A 23,708-nucleotide genomic window follows, 5' to 3' on the forward strand; every position below is an offset into this window, starting at 1 on the left:
CAAACCACAGGTTTTCAATGTTTCAATGACGGAGATGGCCATTGCAGAATGTTGATTTTGTGTGGCCAATAAAAATTTTATTTGTGGATTTTGATGTGTGCTTGGGGTTATTGTCTTGATGAAAGATCTACTTGCTTCCAAGTTTCAGCCTTCTGGCAGAGGCAACCAGGTTTTTGGCTAAAATGTCCTGGTGCTGGGTAAAGGTCATGATGCCGTTGACCATAACAAGGGCCCCTTGACCAGTGAAAGCAAAATAGCCCAATAACATCAAAGATCCACAACCATGCTCATGAATTCTCATTTTGACACCAAACACATCACTGGTATTGTTGGCCAAAGAACTCTATTCTCATGTCATCCAACAAATGTAAAAGCCTGTAGTTTGTTTAACGGCGTTGGCACATGGAATGGAAAAAGTGCTTTGGTAAGATGACATGAAAAGAGCTCCACCCACCAGTGGTGGGTTTGGCATCAGTTTGGTGTCAAAATGAGAATGCATAAGCAGAGAAGAACCCAATACCTACTGTAAAATATGGTGGTGAAACTTGGCAGCAAGACAATAACCCCAAGCACACATCAAAATCCACAAAGAAATAGTTAATTGACCACAGAATCAAAATGTTGCTGTGGCCATCTCAGTCTCCGGACTTGAAACCCATTGAAAACCTGCGGTTTGAATTGAAGAGTAGCAGTCCATAAGTGCAGACTAATGGTATTAAGGATATTAAGGTAAGTTGACTGACATTCTCATTTAAAGCAACGACCTGGGGAATAGTTACAGAGGAGAAGAGGGGGTATGAATGAGCCAATTGGCAGCTGGGGCCGATTAGGTGGTCATGATAGTATGAGGTCCAGATTGGGAATTTAATCAGGAGACCGGGGTTAACACCTCTACTGTTACGATAAGTGCCATGGGATCTTTACTGACCACAGAGAGTCAAGACACCCGTTTCACGTCCCAATCCGAAAGACTGCACTCTACACAGGGCAATGTCCCCAATCACTGCCCTGGGGCATTTTTTAGTCCAGAGGAAAGAGTGCTGGCCCTCCAACACCACTTCCAGCAACATCTGGTCTCCCATCCAGGGACTGACCAGGACCAAACCTGCAGTGGGATGCAGGGTAGTATGCTGCTGGCCTAAGATCCCTCCCAATGTGTTTTCCAACAACTACAACATTTTAGAAAAAGGCTCAGTGCCATTATCCTCGCAAGGTAAGGTATCAAAATGTATTGAAAACAGGAGTGTCAATAATTTTGACCCCTGCCTTGTTAAACTAAATCTCTTTCTCTAAGCAATTGTATTAATATAAAATTATCTAATTTCTCCTTCTTTTTTTAGCAATATAGCTCAGTAATTTAATGATTTATTTTGTAGTCATTTTTGCTCCTCTTTTCAAGGGTGATAATGTAGGATCACACTGTATGTCCATATGACAGAGCGCCGTTCTGTTTCCTTTTAAGTCAACATGATCTTTGGCCTAGATCTTCTGGGCCTTTGTGGCTTGACTTTCTCTCTCATCAAATTCCACAATCTCTTCCTATCTCATTTCACCCATTTGTGAAATGGACCAGAAAGCTTTCTACTCTCTCATAATGTTTGGAGAATTTACAACTAACATGTTTTTATCTGTGTCTTTGTGTGAGTGTGTGTAAATGCTGTCATGAAGCCACAGACCCCTCCAGGACATGTATCGACAAGCTTAAATATAATCTTTAATTACCACAGACAGTAACCATGGTGATACCGTGATAGATGACCTAGGGCCAATCACTGCAGTTACAGAGCTGCTGATTAATTTATTAATTAACCACTAAATGAGAGGCCACCCCTGGACCTCATGGTGGGGAGAGGGGTGGGGTGTCTGGGTCTGAGGTGCTTTTAAAGAATGACTCATGATTTATGACAGTGAGGGATCCTGGCTCGACCATTGGGAAAGGAAAGGAGGGTTTAACCCTTTCTAATTTCCGCAATGTCTGAAAGGTCCATGAGAATAGATAAATAAAAGCTTGATCAAAGTTCTAGAATCTTCCCCACGGCAATATGCTAAATGTCCAACCAAACTGTCTGCAACCTTACCAGGTGTCTGTTATTTAGCGAACCTCTAAAAACAATACCCAGACACCTCCCACTGGGCACACACTGGTTGAATCAACATTGTTTCCACATCCTTTCAATTAAATTACATTGAACCAACGTGGAATAGACGTTGAATTGACGTCTGTACCCAGCGGGCTGCTTTATGAAAAGACGCACACACCCTTCCCCCCTATCAGCAGACATACTCTCCCCTTAATCAGGAAGGCTCTGTGTTAAGTGCTCAGAGCTCCAGGGTGCTGTAAATTACAGTGTATGCCTGAACCCACGAGAAAGGGAGAGACAAAGGGATGAAGAGAGATGTAGAGAGAGGGAGTGCTCCCTGTGAGTGATGCCTCAGTGAGCTGGTTTCATTAGATCCCCAAAAGTCTGAAAGCATTGCAGTCAGTGTTGAGGTCAACTGAGGTGGTGAGGCTTAAGATATCCTTGAGAAGGAAACAAAGAAAGGTGTGGCCTCAGGGGTATTCCAGAAAGCAGGATCAATGAGTTAGCAAGATCATTTTAGTTAGATCTCGAATTAACTCAGAAACCATGGAAACAAATACATCTTCCCCAACTAACCTTCTTTGTTGACAGTTAACTCAACACTATCCTGAATATTATGGAATTTTCTGGAATAACCCTCTGCACACATACTTTATTACAGCACCGTACAATAAGGACCATTAAATTGGATGTTGGGGGCATTCCCAGGACATAATATACACTATATATACAAAAGTATGTGGACATCCCGTCAAATGAGTTGATTCAGCCACACCCGTTGCTGACAGGTGTACAAAATCGAGCACAGAGCAATTCAATCTCCGTAGACAAACATTGGCAGTAGAATGTACTTACTGAAGAGCTCAATGACATTCAACTTGGCACTGTCATAGGATGCCACCTTTCCAACAAGTCAGTTTGTCAAATTTCTGCCCTGCTAGAGCTGCCCCGGTCAACTGTAAGTGCTGTTATTGTGAAGTGGAAATGTCTAGGAGCAACAACGGCTCAACCGCGAAGTGGTAGGCCACACAAGCTCACAGAGCGGGACCGCCAAGTGCTGAAGCGCATAAACATTGTCTGTTGCAACACTCATTAACAAGTTCCAAAATGCCTCCGGAAGCAACGTCAGCACAACAACTGTCCGTCGGTAGTTTCATGAAATGTGTTTCCATGGCCGAGCAGCCGCACACAAGCATAAGATCATCATGCGCAATGCCAAGCGTCGGCTGCAGTGGTGTAAAGCTCGCCACCATTGGACTCTAGAGCAGTGGAAACGAGTTCTCTGGAGTGAGGAATCACGCTTCACCATCTGGCAAATCTGGGTTTGGCGGATACCAGGAGAACACTACTAGCCTGAATTGCCAGTGCCAACTGTATGGTGGAAAAGGAGCAATGGTCTGGGGCTGTTTTTCATGGTTCGGTCTAGGCTCCTTAGTTCCAGTGAAGGGAAATCTTAATGCTACAGCATACAATGACATTGTAGACGATTCTGTGCTTCCACCTTTGTGGCAAGAGTTTGGGGAAGGCCCTTTCCTCTTTCAGCAGGACAATGGCCCCGTGCACAAAGCGAGGTCCATACAGAAATGGTTTGTCGAGTTTGGTGCAGAAGAACTTGACTGGCCTACAGAACCTTGACCTCAACCCCATCGAAAACCTTTGGGATGAATTGGAACGCAGACTGCGAGCCAGACCTAATCGCCCAACATCAGTGCCGACTTCACTAATGCTCGTGGCTGAATGGAAGCAAGTTCCCGCAGCAATGATCCAACATTTAGTGGAAAGCCTTCCCAGAAGAGTGGAGGCTGTTTTGGCAGCAAAGGAGGGACCAACTCCATATCAATGCAGCAGTGTAGCCTAGTAGTTAGAGCGTTGGACTAGTAATCAAAATGTTGCAAGATTGAATCCCTGAGCTGACAAGGTACAAAATCTGGCATTCTGCCCCTGAACAAGACAGTTAACCCACAGTTCCTAGGCAGTCATTGAAAATAAGAATTTGTTCTTAACGGACTTGCCTAGTTAAATTTTAAAAAATGCCCATGATTTTGGAATGAGATTTGTATTATTGTACTAGGTCTAAGGCATTGGATCTCGGTGGGATCACCTCAACCCTGGTTCGATCCCAAGCTGTATCACAGCCAGCTGTGATCGGGAGTCCCATAGGGCAGCGCACAATTGGCCGGGGTAGGCAGTCATTGTAAATAAGTTGTTCTTAACGGACTTGCCTAGTTAAAGGTTAAATGAGAAAAAAAATATGAAAAGAAAAACAGGGCTCATCTGGGAGACTTTGGTCTCAGCAGTGACTCCCTATCAAAATGAAGGTGAATAAACAGACCTTTGAGTAGGACACCCCTGACTAACTCCCTGCTTCAGTCCTTCTCCTCCTCCCTGCCATCTCATTATGTTCAGCCCTCCTCTGCAGGTGTTGATTGTTTGAAGGGGATGTGGGGTGAAGGACCAAGGTCAGTGTTTCTCGGGAAATACATTCAAAAATAACTTCCTGATCACAAACACGGTTTAATTGAACCCAAGGCGGGCCATTTAATTTGACAAGAAATGGGTTGCAGTTATATCAACTACGCCTTTCGAATTCATGCCAACACATGAACACCAACTACTGCTTGTTATAGGCTCTCTAGAGGATGCCACAATTCATCCCAGTTACATTTTAGGATCAGCATCAATTTTTTAATTTTTTATATCAGGCCCAATGAAGAGTATATAACTAAGCATAGCAATGTTTCAATAAAACACCAAAGAACAAATTATTCTATCTAGACAGTGGTGCCCCGGTCCCAGATCAGGTTTGTGCTCTTACCAAGTCCATTGCTCATTGTCAAGCCAAACATGCTTGGCATGACACTAAGTGACAAGTTGACATGATAGCACATACCGGCACTCAGGCTAGTCAGTGTCATATTGTAGATTCCTGATAATCATTCCGTGTTCATCTCATATTTCCTCTCAACTTTGGCACCCTCCTGAGGACACATATGCATACACTCCCCATCACGCCATCAATCCTAGACAGGACTGTCGGGATTAAAAACAGACACAAAACTCACATCTTTTACAAAGTCTTTTTATTTCAGCATAATGGTAAGAAGCCTCTCTCCTTACTCCATACAATTAAAACTAACTGGATCACAAGGTTTATTTTATTTATTTTTGATGCACTTATTTTGCCTACACAAAAGAATAATCAATATAAGATCCCATCTTAACTGGAGGACCATAACTGCATGCAAGACTAACAGAGAAAAATAAAAGGCTAACCTGTGATAGCTACTGTAGATGCTGTTGCTTACCTCTAGCAATATCATTTACTACAAATAGAAGGGGATTTGTATGAAAACAGTCATTGTCTTGAGGTACTACCACCTCTAAATGTTTAAATTACTAGATGCCCTGGGCTCTCAACACAGTACTGATCCAAATGGTTCTGTCCATCTTCTTTGTCAAGTTGAGGAGTAAGAGGCTCTGTCTAAAGACTAAAATCTAGTACTGATTTAAAAAAGAAAAATATCCATATTCCATGTTTTTTTGTCTTTTGTTTTTATCACTCCAGTGTTTACAATACTTTCAGAAATAAAATAAAAAAAGGTCCTTGAAACATTAACAGAATCGTCAAATGCGATGGGGAAGAGAGAAGAGCTCTTCTCTAAAATCGCTCCATCCTTTGTCTGATGCTTAGAAGAAAAAAACATTTCACTGTATTAACTGATCAGACAAAGATTCTATTGCATTTTCACCATAAGATTGATAACAATACTTAAAAAGACAAGAACATAGGGATTTAAAAGTTCATGGCAACCCGCCTTGCCCTACGGCCTCACAGGTGGGCAGTCGTGGTCACTGGTGGCATTTCCCCCACATTTCTTAGGGAAAGGGCTTGTCAAATCATACAGTAAGCTGGAGTCTCTTAACCCTGGTACTAGGAGGCACCTGTGTTTGCTGGATGGCATCCTCTAATCACTCAGGCATAATTTAACAGTTCAATCTCTTAACTACTGCCGACTGTACATCTCAACATTTCTGGAATATACATACGGTATTACTAAATAAACAAAGGTACATTGTTTCACTAACAGTAGTAGCATGGTGATATAGAGAAACATGAATTAAATTCAATGATTCGGTTGAAGTGAAGTCCAGCACACACAGGGAGTCCTCAGGGCCAAGTTTCAGAGAGCCTCTCCTAGGCTGCTCTACTAGTCCAGACAGGCTGCTGGGGAACACGGCCAACAGACCCACTGACTAACCCACATAGAAATAGATAAAATGTCAGAGTAGGTAGACATTAACTAGAGCATCTCCGTGCTCTGTAACCATTACAATTAGAGGGGGTAAACCACAGACATGTTTAAAAGTTTGTTACATGTTACAGTCATTCATTACAATATCATTTAGCACTACATTGATTATTTAAGAGTCAGATCTTATTTGGGTTAAGGCTAACCCCAGAAAGAACATAACACAAATCCTTTATACACACACATACCCCACATAACTCAGGAAAAGGCATTTGTTAGTGTGTAGTGAAGCAATTGCTGATTTAGCTATGACAAAATGATCGATATGGCCTGTAGCTGGCCAAAGCACTGCCTGACTGATATTAGCACTATTAGCATCTCACTGGAATTGTCAAACTCCCAGGGTTACTGAATGATTACACAAGGGGTTACATTATTAACAATAATAACCAGCACTATATCAATTATCTCAAAGAACAGAGGAAGGATTTGCCAATGGCACTATAAGCCTATGCCTTATAGTGCCATTGCAGTAAGCAGTGTTCTATAAGGTTGACAGCTTTGGAAAAATATACCCCGCTTGTAAAAGGCAGTGGCTCGTCCTTATAATCGTATAATAATAATTAAACCATTAATTCAAAAAACAAAAAGGCAAATGAATAAAATACAAAACATATAAAAAATAAGCACGCTCTAAGGCCACAAGATTTTGTATACCTCCTGCTATCCTCTCAACATGAGGATCTGTACAAACACAAAGTAATGGGACTTTCTGAAGCTGCCATCTTGTGCCGTTGTTTTCCACGTACATCTGTAATAGAACTGACCGTGAAAGAGCCTGCGATCTTCTCACATAGACCTCTGTACATACGTACACCGTTAAAGAGTGTAATGGGAATTGGTAACGCCGTCATCCTGCCTGTGCCACTTCCTGAGTCATCAGCACATCCTCGATCCAATAAAACATCCTCTGACCTGACCCTTCACCTTTGACCTGTTAGGACGTCCTCACTTGCTTATACCGTCCTAAATTAACTATCTGGAACCCCTTTTTCTTTAACAGTTCTGACACCTGTACCAGTCTGACAACTTCTCCTTTTTTCCCCCTTTCACAAACTACATGTTCTACATTTTCCACAGACATCCTCTGTTGTATATTGTTATATATTCATGTATATATATATACACACACACACATTCATCATTACCATGGTGTAACGACAAACAGTAACCCCACCCTCCCCAAGAGTACCACCAAGTGCACAAACAATAAACCTAAATAATACAAAACTTAACTTTGAGAAAGGATCTGATATATTAAGAACAAAATAGACTAACTATCGAAGGAAACTCGCTCTCAAAAGACGACAAAACACAACAAATAAAAACAGGTAACTGTAAAATAAAGGAAACACCAACATAAAGTGTCTTAATAGGGCATTGTGCCACCACGAGCCAGAGCAGCTTCAAAACACCGTGGCATGGATTCTACAAGTGCCTGGAACTCTAGTGCAGGGATGCGACACTGTTCTTTCACGCAAAATTCCATCATTTGGTGTTTTGTTGACGGTGGAGGAAAAATCTCTCGGGCGCCGCTCCAGAATCTCCCGTAAGTGTTCAATTGGGTTGAGATCTGGTGACTGAGACATACACACACACACACACACACACTTTAAACCCCTATGCACCTTTGAGACCCGTTTCAAAGTCACAGATCTCTCCTTCTAGTCATAGGAGCTAAAATAAGGGGCAACTGAGCATTTTCACACATGACCCTAAGCATGATGGCATGTTAATTAAGTCAGGAACCAAACCTGTGTGGAAGCACCTGCTTTCAATATACTTTGTATCCCTCATTTACTCAAGTGTTTCCTTTATTTTGGCAGTTACCTGTATTTGTCCCTCTGTCATAGTAACCTCAGGACTGGAGCTGCAGGATCAGTCTTTGCCAGAGTGTGGCCACTGAGCGCAGGGCTGCGTGACAAAGACCCTGTGGCAAGTCCTGTCTCTCTGTGGAGGTGGTAGTCGTGTATGTGTGTAAGTGTATGGAGGGACGATGGGGGTGGGGGAATGTCAGTCAGACAGCCAGCCGACCAGGAGGGGGGTGCAGGGGGCTCCAAGTTGGTGGAGCGGGTGGGGGCTCCTGGGAGTAAGGGCGGGGCTCGCAGCACGGCTGGTTCTCCACCTTGGCCACACCCCTGCCCTGGCACAGCCGTCGATGTCGAAGCAGCCGGTCCGTCCGCGAGAAGTTCTACAACACATACATAGAGGAGGATTTATTCAGCATTCATTTAAAAAAACAGATGAGTGTGTGGACACATGCCCAATACAACTAAACCCACTGTGTCTGTTTGGTCAAATGGGACTTTCTCGTGCATGGAGGCTCGTGTGCGCCTGTCAGAGTATGTGCACACATTCTCTTACCTGCTGGCACTGTTCATATGGAGAAGGCATCTGTTTGTGTTGGTATGTGTCACTGTGTGCATCACCAGTGAGATACGTTATCTTACGTGATGGCACTGCTCGCCCTCAAAAATTACTTTTCTAACCTGGTAGGGGACATCTTTGCTACAAGTGCTGCATAGGTATAATGCGTGCCTGTATCAGTATGTATGTGTGCTTCTGTGATAACAGTCTGCTATGAGCTGGCACTGCTCACCCTGCGACAGATGTTTTGTGATGTAAGAGGACATTTCCATGTGGGTCCACGTGTGCATGCGTTCCTCAGTACAAGCACATAAGGCGTGTTCTGTTATGTGCTGGCACTGCTCACACTGAGAAGGGATCTTTCCAATGCGGGCGGCCGTGTGTGTGTATGTGTACGTGCCTGGGTGTGTGTGTGTGCCTGGGTGTGTGTGTGTGCCTGGGTGTGTGTGTGTGCCTGGGTGTGTGTGTGTCTGGGTGTGTGTGTGTGTGCGTGTGCGCACGCGTTCTCTTACCTGCTGGCAGCGCTCACACTGATAAGGCTTCTCTCCGCTGTGGACACGCTTGTGTCTCTCCAGATGGTAACGCTGGATAAACCTCATGTCACACATGTCACAAGCAAAAGGCTTCTCCCCTAAAAGAGCACACAAACAGATTCATCACATCAAATCCACAGAGTCCAACCACAACAAACTGTATATGATTTGCTCTTACTAAAGTCTCCTGGTTACATTAACTGCATCTACAAATGTTTGTTAAAGTGATGGGAAACTAGGTTTCTTTAGTTCTCATGACAAAACTAAGTCAATTTCTGGACAGGAATTAAGCATGATAGGAAACTACACTTCTGGTAACATTTTAAGATGTTTTGTCATCAACTCATTATGTGTAGATTAGAGTGGAATCTCCGTTTTTGTATTTAAAAAATAATTATATTCATCATACCAACTCGATGCCCCTGAAACGTTTTACTTGATAGTTTGAGGCTGGTTCAACATCCCATCAAATGACTTGACAATCCAAACTCGAGTTTGTTGTGGTCGTATTTGTTTTGATTAAAAATAGCCTTTCTTGGGGATAAGGGTATGGTAAATGGGCGCATACCCGTATGAGTGTGGTTGTGTCTCTCCAGGTGGTTACGCTGTATAAACCTCATGTCACACATGGAACAAGCATACGGCTTCACCCCTATACACACACAGAGCAATACATTAGCTCTCATTCTCCAATGTGTACAAACAAAACTTAAAGAGCTCAAGCTAGCTCTACAAACACTATTCTGAGAGAAAAGTTGGCTACCATAAGCATGTTACAATTACAGTAAGTGCTTTTTGTCATGTCACAATGTGGACAATCTATTACAAGGATGTGAAGATGCTGCAATCTAACTTGTTTTATCAGCTCAAATGAAGACTACGGTTGATATTTAAATTGCATCAAAAAGACACGAGTAGCTAAATATGAACAATCGACACATGCAATTGTGAACTAATTGTGAACTAAGCACCGAAAAAAAGGACATAAAATCTGGAATTGTGTGTCAATAAAGCCTTTGCAGAATGCATTATCCCACCACAAAATAACTAGCTCGAAAGCCAAATATCGTAAAGTAAATATCACTAAATAACGTACCATGTGTGTCAACATCGAAAACGAACCATTTTACAATGTTAGTTGTAGTTACAAGTTAACAGAAATGCACACTAAATGATCATTGTCTAGCTAAGTAGCTAGACAATCTCTCACAAGCCTAAAACGCCACCTTGTTTTAAAATATAAATTATTTAAGCCGACATGGAAGTGCCCGGTCAAGCCATGTTGGAAACATTTCATTATTCTAATAAATGATGTATTCATTATCTTGACATCCAAATGATAAATTCGCAATTAGCTGAAGATCTTTAGGGGTCTAGCTTTAAAACGGCATTTCTTAAAACAGATAATATGGAACATGTACTAGAATGTATTACAAATAGCGTTGCTGCAGTGTTTAAAACTTAAAAAACAAAATACTAATTTCTCGTTACAAAATGATGTAGATGAGAAACTGTTCTTTTCTAGAACTCTTCCAATACTTTCATCTGTGAAAGTCCATTACTAACATCCTTTACTAGCTTCTATATGTGTGATGGGTACGGTGAGCGGGCCCATACCCGTGTGAGTGAGGCTGTGTCTTGTCAGGTGGTAGCGCTGAACAAACCTCATGTCACACATGGTACAAGCGTAAGGTTTCACACCTGAATGCACAGAGCATTGAGATATTACTTTTGTTCCTCACACTCCAATTGGAAGTTTAAAGTACAGTATATCCATTTATGCTTAAAATTTAACCACTCATTTCAATCCATGCAATCATTTTACAGGGGGATTCAGACGGAAGAATAAGGGAGATGTTTTCTCCAACAAATTTGTTTCACTATGTATTTTTCAAACGCTTTAGTCCACAGCCACAACACATCACATGAGCTGATGATTGTAGTCTAAACGGTAAAGATATCCCTTCTCATCCAGACTTCTGGAAATCAAACCTAACTTGAAAACAATACTTCACCTATATTTCTTTGTGCATGATGACTAGCATATACATCCTGAAAACCCGGTATAGTGGGGTTCAGGTGTGGCCTGATCTTGGGCACAGTGGGTACGGTGAACGGACCCATACCCAAATGAGTGAGGCTGTGTCTTGAGAGGTGGTATCGCTGGTAAAACCTCTTGTCACACATGGTGCAACCGTACGGCTTCACCCCTACACACACACACACACACACACACACACACACATCAATACACAACTTTGTACCTCGTTAGTCTTCCACTATTAGGTTTACCACACATTTCAGACACAAATACAGCACAGACAATATACACCAGGTGCTGTTATCAACCTTCTGCCTTCACGCAACAGAACTGGTGTTGCCAACTTTTTGTGGGGAAAGCAAACAGGTATTGGTAGCGCAATATATCACCAGAAATTGTAGACGAAGTAGAAAATTGATTTGTGTGATAATGTCAACACAAATTTGTAAGGCATGTGATCATCAGCACAGTGAGTGCGTATGCTGCTGTTCTGAATAGGCAAATTCACTGCAAGCAAGTCGCTGACGTTCTGAACACTCTCAGAGTTAAAACTCATAATTCCTTAAATGTTGCTGAATTTTCCTTAGTCATGTTTAGGGGGGAAAGGAGAGGGGGATCCAAAAGATCTAGTGCAAAGTGGCTAAGTTCGCAACAATGAGCAGGATTGGATGTTTTCAGATTGTAGACATCTTTAACCGTTTCTGCAGGTTCCCAATAACAGCAATTCCAAAAACACTCATCATAACTGGTTTGAAAATACACCTAACCTTTTGGAAGACATCTCGACAAACGTGAGTTATTCCAATTTAAAAATGATTGAGGCATGTTTTACTGTGTGGTCAGTGTAGTTATTTTCGCCAATTAAGATTAATGCATTTATTATGCTTTAGTCCACAACACATGTCATGGCCTGATGACATTTGGTTGTAAAACTAGTCCTTCTCATCCTTAAGATAAATTACATGGATTTCTTGGGGTAATGAAACTGAACATCTAAAACAACATTTCACCTATATATTTATTTTAGCACAACTAGCATATCAATTCTGCCAACCCTGTATACTGGGGTTCAGGTGTAGCCTAATCTTGGGTACGGTGGGTACGGTGAGCGGACCATACCCAAATGAGTGAGGCTGTGTCTTGCCAGGAGGTAACGCTGGTAAAACCTCTTGTCACACATGGTGCAACCGTACGGCTTCACTCCTATACACACACACACACACACACACACACACACAAGAGCATCAATACATTACTGTTGTGCCTCACACGCCATATTAAAGTCCAATATTAGGTTAACCATAAACTCCAAGCACAAAAACAGCAGGACTGACTATATACCCGTGGCTATTATGAACATTCTGCCTTCACACAACAGGACTGGTGTTACCAACTTTTTTTTTTGGGGGGGGTAGCTATTGGCTGCACAATTTGTCACTAGAAGTTGTTAGATGACAACAAATTGCAAGGTATGTGAACATCACATAGCCGGTTGCTAATTCCTGAAACCTCTCAGAAGCAAACCCTCTGAGAATGCCTTGAATACTGCTGAATTTTGTCTTAGTCACTTTCAGGGGGTAAAAATGGGAGGAGGGATCCAAAAACTTTGCTAGATCTAGTGACTCTAGCGCAAAGTGGCCAAGTTGGCAACACTGAGCAGGATTGGGTGTTTTCAGATTGTAGAAATCAGTAACAGTTTCCAATGACCTCCATTTACAATAACATATAACTGTCTGGTTTGAAGAAAAAAAAACACACATACAAATCCTGGAAGACATCTCCACAACCATCATTTAAAAAAAGACATGTTTTTTTTAAACTTACTGAGGCATGAGTTACTGAGTGGTCAATGGAGTTTCTAGCCCAAAAATGTAATGCTTTTATCCAGAAGACATCATGTGCTGATGTCATCTGGAGGTAATATTAGCCCAACAGAGTCATCCTTAAAGGGTAATTCAATTCTGGACTTATTTGGATGTTAAAACCTATAATAAAATAAACAAAATATTTCACCTGTACATTTCTTTGTGCATGACTAGTTTATAAATCCTGCCAACCCTGTATACTGGGGTTCAGGTGTAGCCTGGTCTTAATGACAGGAGTACAGTGAGCTGACCCATACCCATGTGAGTGACGTTGTGTCTCGCCAGGTGGTGGCGCTGATAAAACCTCTTGTCACACATGGTGCAAGCATACGGCTTCACTCCTACACACACACACACACACACACACACAGAACATCATTGTATTATTTTTCTGTTTCACAGTCTAGCAATTGAAAATGTTCGAGTCGATTAATATGTGTACGCATTGATTGTTTATTAACCACTGTTGTAAATCTATGCAATTATAACAGAGGATTCACACTGAAGAAATGTAAATTACACCGCCACTTCGATAACTCGCGGTGGTTTTGGGAGTCTAACAAAGAACAAGTTAATGTTATATTTTTGTATATATGTGAATTGAGGCTGAGCAACAAAATGTTATCTTTATAGAACACCATTTTAATTATGGTAGAAAATATAGGGTTTAGAAAGTAGAAATATCACAATCAATGACAAGTTCACCATCTCATACCTAAAACACCACGTCACACAGAATACAGGACAACTAATAATATGTACAGAGTGCCGTTCTGTTATCAACAAGCTGCTTTCATGTAGCAGAACTGACCCGTTTTCAGATGGTAAACCTACTTCAACTACTTTACAAAAAGTTTTTTTATTTTTTAAAGAACTTGCTCAATTCAAATATTTTCAGGTTGAAAATAAACAATTAGATAACGCAAGTTATCTGAATCCGCATGCTATTGAGGTGCGAGTTATCGAACAGTCGGTGTAGTTGTTTTCCCCCAAATAACAAAACACATCACATGAGCTGATGACAACATCTGGTAGTAATATTAGCCCTTATCATCCTCAAGGGAAATGTAATTATGGGCGTTTTGGATATCAAACCTAACATGCAAACATTTCACCAATAGCCTTAATGACATACCCATGTGAGTGACGCTGTGTCTTGCTAGGTGGTGGCGCTGGTAAAACCGCTTGTCACACATGGTGCAAGCGTACGGCTTCACCCCTACACACACAAAACAATATATTACTTAGGTTCTCAAAATTCATCCACTAAAAGTACTCCAATATTGTGTATTAATTTAAGCGCCACTGCTTTCCATCAGAACTTATGGGAGATTGTTATCAAATATCTTATCTGCAAATTTCTTTGTGTGATGACTGGCATTTACATCCTGCCACCCCTGTAGACCAGGGTTCAGGTGTAGCCTGATCTTAATGACACGGGTACAGTGATCGGCCCCATACCCATATGAGTGACGCTGTGTCTCCGCAGGTGGTGACGCTGATAAAACCTCTTGTCACACATGGTGCAAGCGTACGGCTTCACCCCTACACACACAGAACATCAGATTATTTTTGTTTCTCACCCAGTCAATATTATTAAGTTCAGTTAAAACTGTATACTAAAATAACTGCATATAAACATCTGATGTGCTTTATTAGCCGGTGGTACGCCAACAACTCAAATCTGGCCTTAGTGGGTGTGAACTTACGAAGTCACGTATTTGTAATAGCTTGATCTTATCAAACCAATTTGAGGCATGGCTCCAAAATCAGAGATGTGTGGTGTGTTAGCGAAATATACAAGACCTGCAGGTTATACATCATCAAAATCTGTGGTCAATGTGTAGCGCTTGTGGGGAAAACCAACTATCCGAAAAAAAGAAAAACAGAAAGGACTGAAGCAGCTAGCCACATTTTCCAGGGCTTTCTCCCGTTGTTACTATTGGGTTAATGAAGGCCATTTTTTACCCTATGGTATAATCATATCTTTGGGGGGGGGGGGTAAAGGGTCTGGTGCGTGAGTATGTATACCAGGGTTCATGTGTAGCCTGATCTTAATGACACGGGCATGGTGAACAGACCCATACCCATATGAGTGATGCTGTGTCTCCGCAGGTGGTGGCGCTCATAAAACCGCTTGTCACACATGGTGCAAGCGAACGGCTTCACCCCTACACACACAGAACATCAGGTTATTTTTGTGTCTCACTATTCATCGAGTGAAGTCTTCCAATATTAAAAGGTCAAGTATATACATTTATACTACATTGATTTCCTATTTAAAAAAAATAAATTAAAAAAATTGGATGTCAATCATTTACAGGTTATTTACCCTGAGGAATCAAAATACTCCGCCACCTCAATAGCTTGCGGTTGTTGGGGTTTTATCAAAAAAAAGTGTTGACAAGATGCGTGAATTAAGGGTAGCCAATAAAATCTGCACTTGGATGACAAGTTTGTGATATCTTACCATTAACTTCACACCACATAACAGTATGACCCACAATATGTACCAAGCTGCATTATTGTTATCAACATGCTAATTTCAAGCAGCAGGATTGGGTGTGTTACGGTGTTTCCGCGAGACAAGAAAACCAATTATGGTAACACTTGATCAATTAAAATATTGAGTTGAAAGAAGAGTAAAAATACAAATTTGAAGAACCACAATATAGCCAACATTCATCATATACTAGTTACAGTGCCCTGGGAAAGTATTCAGACCCCTTGACTTGTTCAACATTGTTACATTACAGCCTTAATCAATAAAACATTCTCAATCTACAAACAATACAGCATAACTACAAAGCAAAAAAAACAGGTTTAGACATTCCTTTATTTTTTAGAAATCTGAAGGAAAAAAAGGAAATATTACATTTACATAGAGTATCAGTCATAAATGGACACACCCATTCCGGGGTTTTTATTTTTACAATTTTATACACTGTAGAATAATACTGAATACATCAAAACTATGAAATAACACATATGGATGGAATCATGTAGTAAATAACAAAATGTTAAATCAAAATATATTTGAGATTCTTCAAAGCAGTCTTTTTGCCTTGACAGCTTTGCACTCTTGGCATTCTCTCAACCAGCTTCATGAGGTATGCACCTGGAATGCACTTCAATTAACAGGGGTGCCTTGTTAAATGTTAATTTGTGGAATTTCTTTCCTTCTTAATGCGTTTCAGCCAATCAGTTGTGTTGTGATATGGTAGGGGTGGTATACAGAAGATAGCCCTACTTTGTAAAAGACCAAGTCCATACTACGGCAAGAACAGCTCAAATAAGAGAAATGACAGTCCATTACTTTAAAGACATGAAGGTCAGTCAACCAGAAAATGTCAAGAACTTTGAAAGTTTCTTCAAGTGCAGTTGCAAAAACCATCAAGCGCTGTGATGAAACTGGCTCTCATGAGGACCGCCACAGGAGAGGAAGACCCAGAACTACTACTGCTGCAGAGGAAAAGTTCATTACAGTTACCAGCCTCAGAAATTGCAGCCCAAATAAATGCTTCAGAGTTCAAGTAACAGACACATTAACATCAACTGTTCAGAGGAGACTGCGTGAAATCAGGCCTTCATGGTTGAAATGCTGCAAAGAAACCACTACTAAAAGGACACCAAAAAGAAGGAGACTTCTTTGGGCCAAGAAACACGAGCAATGGACATTAGACCGGTAGAAATCTGTCCTTTGGTCTAATGATTCCACATTTTTGGCTCCAAATGCAGTGTCTTTGTGAGACTCAGAGTAGGTGAACGGATGACCTCGTGTGGTTCCCTCGTGTGGCATGGAGGTGGTGTTTTGCCGGTGACTGATTTATTTAGAATTCAAAGTACACTAAACCAGTATGGCTACCACAGCATGCTGCAGCGATACACCATCTCATCTGGTTTGCGCTTAGTGGAACTATCATTTGTTTTTCAACAGAACAATGACCCAACACATCTCCAGGCTTTGTAAGGGCCATTTGACCAAGAAGGAGATTGATGGAGTGCGGAATCAGATGATCTGGCCTCCACAATCACCCAACTTCAACCCAATTGAGATGGTTTGGGATGAGTTGGACCGCAGAGTGAAGGAAAAGCAGACAAGTGCTCATATGTGGGAACTCTGTCAAGACTGTTGGAAAAGCATTCCAGGTGAAGCTGGTTGAGAGAATGACAGCTTTGCACGCTCTTGGCAAAGGCAAATGGTGGCTACTTTGAAGAATCTAAAATGTGTTTTGATTTGTTTAAAACTGTTTACTACATGATTCCATGTGTTATTTCATAGTTGAGGTCTTCCCTATTATTCTACAATGTAGAAATAGAGAAAACAAAGAAACTATTGAATGAGTAGCTGTGTCCAAACCTTTGACAGGTACTGTAAGTAATTCAGACCATTCACTCAGTATTTTGTTGAAGCACCTTTGGCAGCGATTACAGCCTCGAGTCTTCTTTGAGTATGACGCTACAAGTTTGGCACACCTTATCTGGCGAATTTTTCCCATTCTTCAAGCTCTGACAGGTTGGGTGGGGAGCGTCGCTGCACAGCTATTTTCAGGTCTCTCCAGAGATATTCGATCGGGTATAAGTATGGGCTCTGGCAGGGCCACAAAGGCATTGAGACTTGTCTCGAAGCCATTCCTGCGTTGTCTTGGCTGTGTGATTAAGGTTGTTGTCCTGTTGAAAGGTGTTCGTTTGCCCCAGTCTGAGGTCCTGAGCAGGTTTTCATCAAGGATCTCTGTATTTTGCTCAGTTCATCAATCCCTCGATCCTGACTAGTCTCCCAGTCCCTGCCACTGAAAAACATGCTGCCGCCACCAAAGAGTTTAATCTTGGTTTCATCAGACCAGACCAATCTTGTTTCTCATGGTCTGAGTCTATAGGTGCCTTTTTTGCAAACTCCAAGCGGGCTATCATGTGCCTTTTATTGAGGAGAGGCTTCCGTCTGGCTACTCAAAGTCCTGATTGGTGGAGTGCTGCAGAGATTGTTGTCCTTCTGGAGGGTTCTCCCATCTCCAGAGGAACTCTGGTGCGCTGTCAGAGTGACCATCGAGTTCTCGGTCACCTCCCTGACCAAGGCCCTTCTCCCCAGATTACTCAGTTTAGCCAGGTGACCAGCTCTAGGAAGAGTCTTGGTGGTTCCAAACTTCTTCCATTTAAGAATGATGCCAGCCACTGTGTTCTTGGGGAGCTTCAGTGCGGCAGAAATGTTTTGGTACCCATCCCCAGATCTGTGCCTCGACACAATCCTGTCTCGGAGCTCAACGGACAATTCCTTTGACCTCATGGCCTGGTTTTTCCTCTGACATGCACTGTCAACTGTGGGACCTTATAGACAGTTGTGTGCCTTTCCAAATCAATGGAATTTACCACAGGTGGACTCCAAGTTGTAGAAACATCAAGGATGATGAATGGAGACAGGATGCACCGGAGGTCAATTTCGAGTCACACAGCAATAGGTCTGAATACTTATGTAAATAAGGTATCTGTATTTTATTTTTAATACATTTGCAAACATTTCTAAAAACCTATTTTTGTAATCATTTTTAGGATATTGTGTACAGATTGATGAGGGAAAAAAATAATTTATCCATTTTAGAACAAAGCTGTAACATAAAATGTGGATTTGATTTATTTTACCTTTATTTAATTAGGCAAGTCAGTTAAGAACAAATTCCAATTTTCAAATGACGGCCTAGGAACAGTGGGTTAACTGCCTGTTCAGGGGCAGAACGACAGATTTTTACCTTTCGGTTACTAGTCCAACGCTCTAACCAATAGGCTACCCTGCCCTGAACAGATAAAGGCAAAAGGGTCTGAATACTTTCTGAAGGCATTGTATATTTTATTGGTCATCCTTAATATGCACAGTGGTTGGCATTTAAACCCTGCCAACTCTGTATACCAGGGCTCAGGTGTAGCCTGATCTTAATGACACGGGCATGGTGAACAGACCCATACCCATATGAGTGATGCTGTGTCTCCGCAGGTGGTGGCGCTCATAAAACCTCTTGTCACACATGGTGCAAGCGAACGGCTTCACTGCTGTACACAGAGAAAATAGTGTTTTTAAAGTCTCTCCATCGACTGAAGTCTTCCAAAATTAAGCTTAGGTGTGTATACATTTACTTCTGATAAACCACTGATATCAATGGTGATGTGCTGGAATGGTTCTCGTATTGTACAGTTGGTGAAGTCGTAAATATGACACGAGTGCGTACAATGACATTTCAACTTGATGGCAAAGAACCAACATTGCTAGATTGCTAACGTGGACAATGTGTCAACCCAGACATTATGGGCCAAACTAGCTGCATTACTGTAAATGGCTTCGCTTTACCATATTTGGTCAAAAAGTGTCAAATACAGGGACGATATGGCGCAGCTCAGAAATTCTGGTATTTTTATACTGGCCCAAGTTTCCCACCACGCCAACTTGGAGGGTCGTTCAAGTGGTTATTTCCGAGTTGGGAAGTCATATTCTTTTATTTCCAACAGCAATCGAACGCACCATAACTTCCAGGTTATTCACCTTGAAGAATCTGATTACACTACCACCTCAATAGCTTGCGGTTGTTGGGGTATATAAAAAGTGTTGGTAAGTTGTGCGAATTAATGATGGCCAATAAAAAAGTTTTTTTTAGGATGAGGCAATTTTACTAGGTGTCACCCACAGAGCTGAGAATGCAAGAAATTGCACAGATGATAAGTTAATTATCTAATACCAAAAACTTCACACCACATTTAGTATGATCAACAATATCCAAAGAACAAATGATGTTTTCTTAGCCATCCTTGATTCGTGCAGTAGCTAGAATATAAGCAAAATCGTTCCAACCCTGTATACCAGAATGGACCCATACCCATATGAGTGACGCTGTGTCTCCGTAGATGGTCTCGCTGGAAAAACCTCTTGTCACACATGGTGCAAGCATACGGCTTCACCCCTATACACACACAGAACATCATATTATTTTTATGCCCCACTGTCCGTCAATTAAAGTCCTCCAAAATTAAGATGTATACATTTACAGTTCAGTCGGAAAGTATTCAGACCCCTTGTCTTTTTCCACATTGTTACATTACAGCCTTATTATAATATTATTTTTTTATATCCCTCAATCAACACACAATACCTCATAATGACAAATAAAAAAAACAGGTTTTTAGAAATGTTTGCAAATGTGTTAAGAAAAAACTGAAATATGACATTTACGTAAGTATTCAGACCCTTTACTCAGTACTTTGTTGAAGGACCTTTGGCAGCGATTACAGCCGAGTCTTCTTAGGAGTGACGCTACAAGCTTGGAACATCTGTATTTGGGGAGTTTCTCCCATTCTTCTCAAGTTCTGTCAGGTTGGATGGGGAGACGTGCTGCACAGCTATCTGTAGAGACCTGAAAATATGTTAGATCGGAGAGACCTGCTAGTCTCCCAGTCCCTGCCACTGAAAAAACATCCCCACAGCATGATGCTGCCACCACCATGCTTCACCGTAGGGATGGTGCCAGGTTTCCTCCAGATGTGACACTTGGCATTCAGGACAAAAGGGTTCAATCTTGGTTTCATCAGACGAGTAAATCTCGTTTCTCCTTTAGCTACCTTTTGGCAAAAATCCAAGTGGGCTGTCATGTGCCTTTTACCGAGTGGCTTCGTCTGGCCACTTTACCATAAAGACCTGATTGGTGGAGTGCTGCAGAGATGGTTGCCCTTCTGGAAGGTTCTCCCATCTGCACAGAGGAAATCTGGAGCTCTGTCAGAGTGACCATTGGGTTCTTGGTCACCTCCCTGACCAAGGCCCTTCTCCCCAGATTGCTCAGTTTGGATGGGCGTCCAGCTCTAGGAAGAGTCTTGGTGGATCCAAACTTCTTCCATTTAAGAATGATGGCAGCCACTGTGTTCTTGGGGAGCTTCAATGCTGCAGAGATGTTTTGGTACCCATCCCCAGATCTGTGCCTTGAAACAATCATGTCTGAGCTCCATAGACAATTCCTTTGACCTCATGGCTTGGTTTTTGCTCTGACATGCACTGTCAACTGTGGGACCTTATATAGACAGGTGTGCACCTTTCCAAATCCTGTCCAATTGAACTTATCACAGGTGGACTCCATCATCCTTGATGTTTCTACAACTTGATTGAATGGAAACAGGATGCACCTGCGCTCAATTTCAAGTCTCATAGCAAAAGGTCTGAATATCTATGTAAATAAGAATAATAATAATAAATATCTGAAACCTGTTTATACTTTGTCCGTACAGGGTATTGTGTGTAGATTGACGAGGAAATGTTTTTATTTAATCCATTTTAGAATAAGCCTGTAACGTAACAAAATGTCAAGGGATCTGAATAGTTTCCGAATGCACTGTATACTTATAATAAATATCTTATAAAAACACTGATGTCGATCCACACAATAACTTCCCGGGTATTGGCCGTTTAGAATCTGATTACACTACCACCTCAATAGCTTGCGGTTGTTGGGGTTCATCAAAAAGGTGTTGACACAGTGTGCAAAATTTAGGATCGGCCATTCGTTTATGATGAACCACAATTTGACAAGGCGTCCATCCACAGAATGTAAGAAATTGCACTTCATGATCTCATACAACACAGATTAAGGGATTATATTATCTGGTGGTAGTTCTAGGCCTTCTTAAAGTGCTTAAATTTAGGAAGTTGCGAAAATAAAGTGGTTTTCTAGTGGCGGCTTATGACCTAGTTCTACTGGGAACTTCGCAAGTACAACATAGCAATGATGCAATACAACACTTTTCATCAAAGGCGTTAACTTGCAAAGGACTGCAAAATCACAATAATTATTGCTCAAAGTCCTAAATCGTTATTGAATGTGTGGCTGCAATTCTTTTTACTAACATCCTTAACTAGCTTCTATATGTGAGAAGGGTACGGTGAGTAGACCCATACCCGTATGTTTGAGGCTGTGTCTCACCAGGTGGGACTCCTGAACAAACCTCATGTTACACACAGTGCAAGCATAAGGTTTTACACCTAACCCCACAGAGCATCAATATATTATTTTAGTGCCTCTAATTTTTTAGGTTTAGTTATATGTATATACTTGGATGGTAAATCAATTGGTAGTTAACTACTAATTTCAATACTTGCCACAACGTAATAGGTATTCACAAAAATCTTTCAAATGTTACCCCCAATGAAGTGAGAGATTTTTTTATGCCCCCCCCTCATGCTTTAGTCCTCAACCATAACACATCACATGAGCTGATGATGTCACCCAGTGGCAAAACTAACCCATTCTCATCTTTAACAGAATTAAATTAAGAACTTTTTGGGGATATATAAAAATAAAAAAATGTTGTGCATGACTAATTCATAAGTCCTGCCAACCCTGTATACTAGGGTTTAATTACAGGGAAAAGGTGAGAGGGTGCATACCCATATGAGTGAGGCTGTGTCTTGCCAGGTGGTAGCGCTGGAAGAACCTCTTGTCACACATGGTGCAACCAAATGGCTTCACCCCTACACACACACACACACACACACACACACAGAGCACCAACTTCAGTATAAAAAAGTTCAACTGCCAAAAATGTTCAATCTTAAAGGAATAATCCACTCAAAAATCTTATTTTTTTCATAAGTGCACTGATGGTGGTATAAAAATGTTTTGCATTTCAGCAATCAAGTTCCAACATAGGACTTTCAAGAAGGAAATGATCACGTTCCACATCATGAAGAAGTGTTTCGCATCACCATGTTGATGTGGCACGTGACAAATAGATTTTTGAAAGACCTATATCTTCAAAACTTTATCGCTGACAAGAGAAACATTTTGGGACTATATCAACAGTGGACGAACGAAAAAAAATACCAAAAGATTTGAGTGGATTATTTCTTTACCTTTAGTGCAGCTAAATGAGTTTAGCACAGTTTGTCTTGTTCACCAGAAAATCTTGTTTCAGCAGTTGGTCAAAAAGGTACAATCTACTAATCCAATTGGGACTTGATTTTAGCACAGTTAATATTCAAAAGGGCAATGCTCTAATACACCACCATAATACAAGGCAAAATCACTGTTGTAGCCTAAGCGTGGCTACTAGCTACCAATGATTCCAATGGTTTAGCTAATAACAATTGCAATTTTGCTGAGTAGGTTAGAATTTGGGGTGAAAATGGCAGTGGACACATGGCTTCACATCATGCTGTTCATATGAACATTAGATGTGAAAATTTTAAGCAGTTGGTACATATTTAAACATAACACATTGACACAACCATGTGATTTTTGGCATGCTATTGTGACGTCTCAAACTCCTGAAGCGGTCTGGTTCACCTGCTATCCTAAACCCCATCAAAGATGGCTTCCATAGGACATTTTTGGAAATACAGTCAGCCTGAAGTTGTGGCTCTTAGCCAGACCTCAAGCTCAATTCCAACATGGGGATTCAAAGGTTTTATCGGACCTGGGACATCGATTTACAAATGTTGTGCAATGATTTGGGGGTTTGATTCAAATCTATCAGTCCTCTAAACTGGT

The 23,708-nt window shown here is 41.4% G+C and overlaps 1 protein-coding gene across 49 annotated transcripts in view; it reads right to left on the minus strand.

Moving 5' to 3' along the window:
- Positions 1–5,144: 5,144 nt before the first annotated feature.
- Positions 5,145–23,708, minus strand: part of LOC112216453 (gastrula zinc finger protein XlCGF57.1) — a 32,141-nt gene continuing 13,577 nt past the window's right edge. For 16 of the 49 annotated variants that reach the window (XM_024376511.2, XM_042297785.1, XM_024376445.2 and 13 more), the window contains 13 exons: positions 22,607–22,690; positions 20,055–20,138; positions 19,153–19,236; positions 15,285–15,368; positions 14,659–14,742; positions 14,333–14,416; positions 13,455–13,538; positions 12,452–12,535; positions 11,418–11,501; positions 10,909–10,992; positions 9,860–9,943; positions 9,271–9,389; positions 5,145–8,582 (listed from right to left, as the gene is read on the minus strand). In XM_024376511.2, coding sequence (XP_024232279.1) covers positions 8,409–8,582; positions 9,271–9,389; positions 9,860–9,943; positions 10,909–10,992; positions 11,418–11,501; positions 12,452–12,535; positions 13,455–13,538; positions 14,333–14,416; positions 14,659–14,742; positions 15,285–15,368; positions 19,153–19,236; positions 20,055–20,138; positions 22,607–22,690 — 1,217 coding nt within the window. In that variant the 3' untranslated portion in view covers positions 5,145–8,408. The remainder of the gene's footprint in view (positions 8,583–9,270; positions 9,390–9,859; positions 9,944–10,908; positions 10,993–11,417; positions 11,502–12,451; positions 12,536–13,454; positions 13,539–14,332; positions 14,417–14,658; positions 14,743–15,284; positions 15,369–19,152; positions 19,237–20,054; positions 20,139–22,606; positions 22,691–23,708) is intronic. The other 33 variants (XM_042297892.1, XM_024376633.2, XM_024376588.2 and 30 more) reach the window with 31 other exon arrangements.

Source organism: Oncorhynchus tshawytscha, linkage group LG02 (genome assembly GCF_018296145.1).
Source record: "Oncorhynchus tshawytscha isolate Ot180627B linkage group LG02, Otsh_v2.0, whole genome shotgun sequence".
NCBI classification, from domain to species: Eukaryota; Metazoa; Chordata; class Actinopteri; order Salmoniformes; family Salmonidae; genus Oncorhynchus; species Oncorhynchus tshawytscha.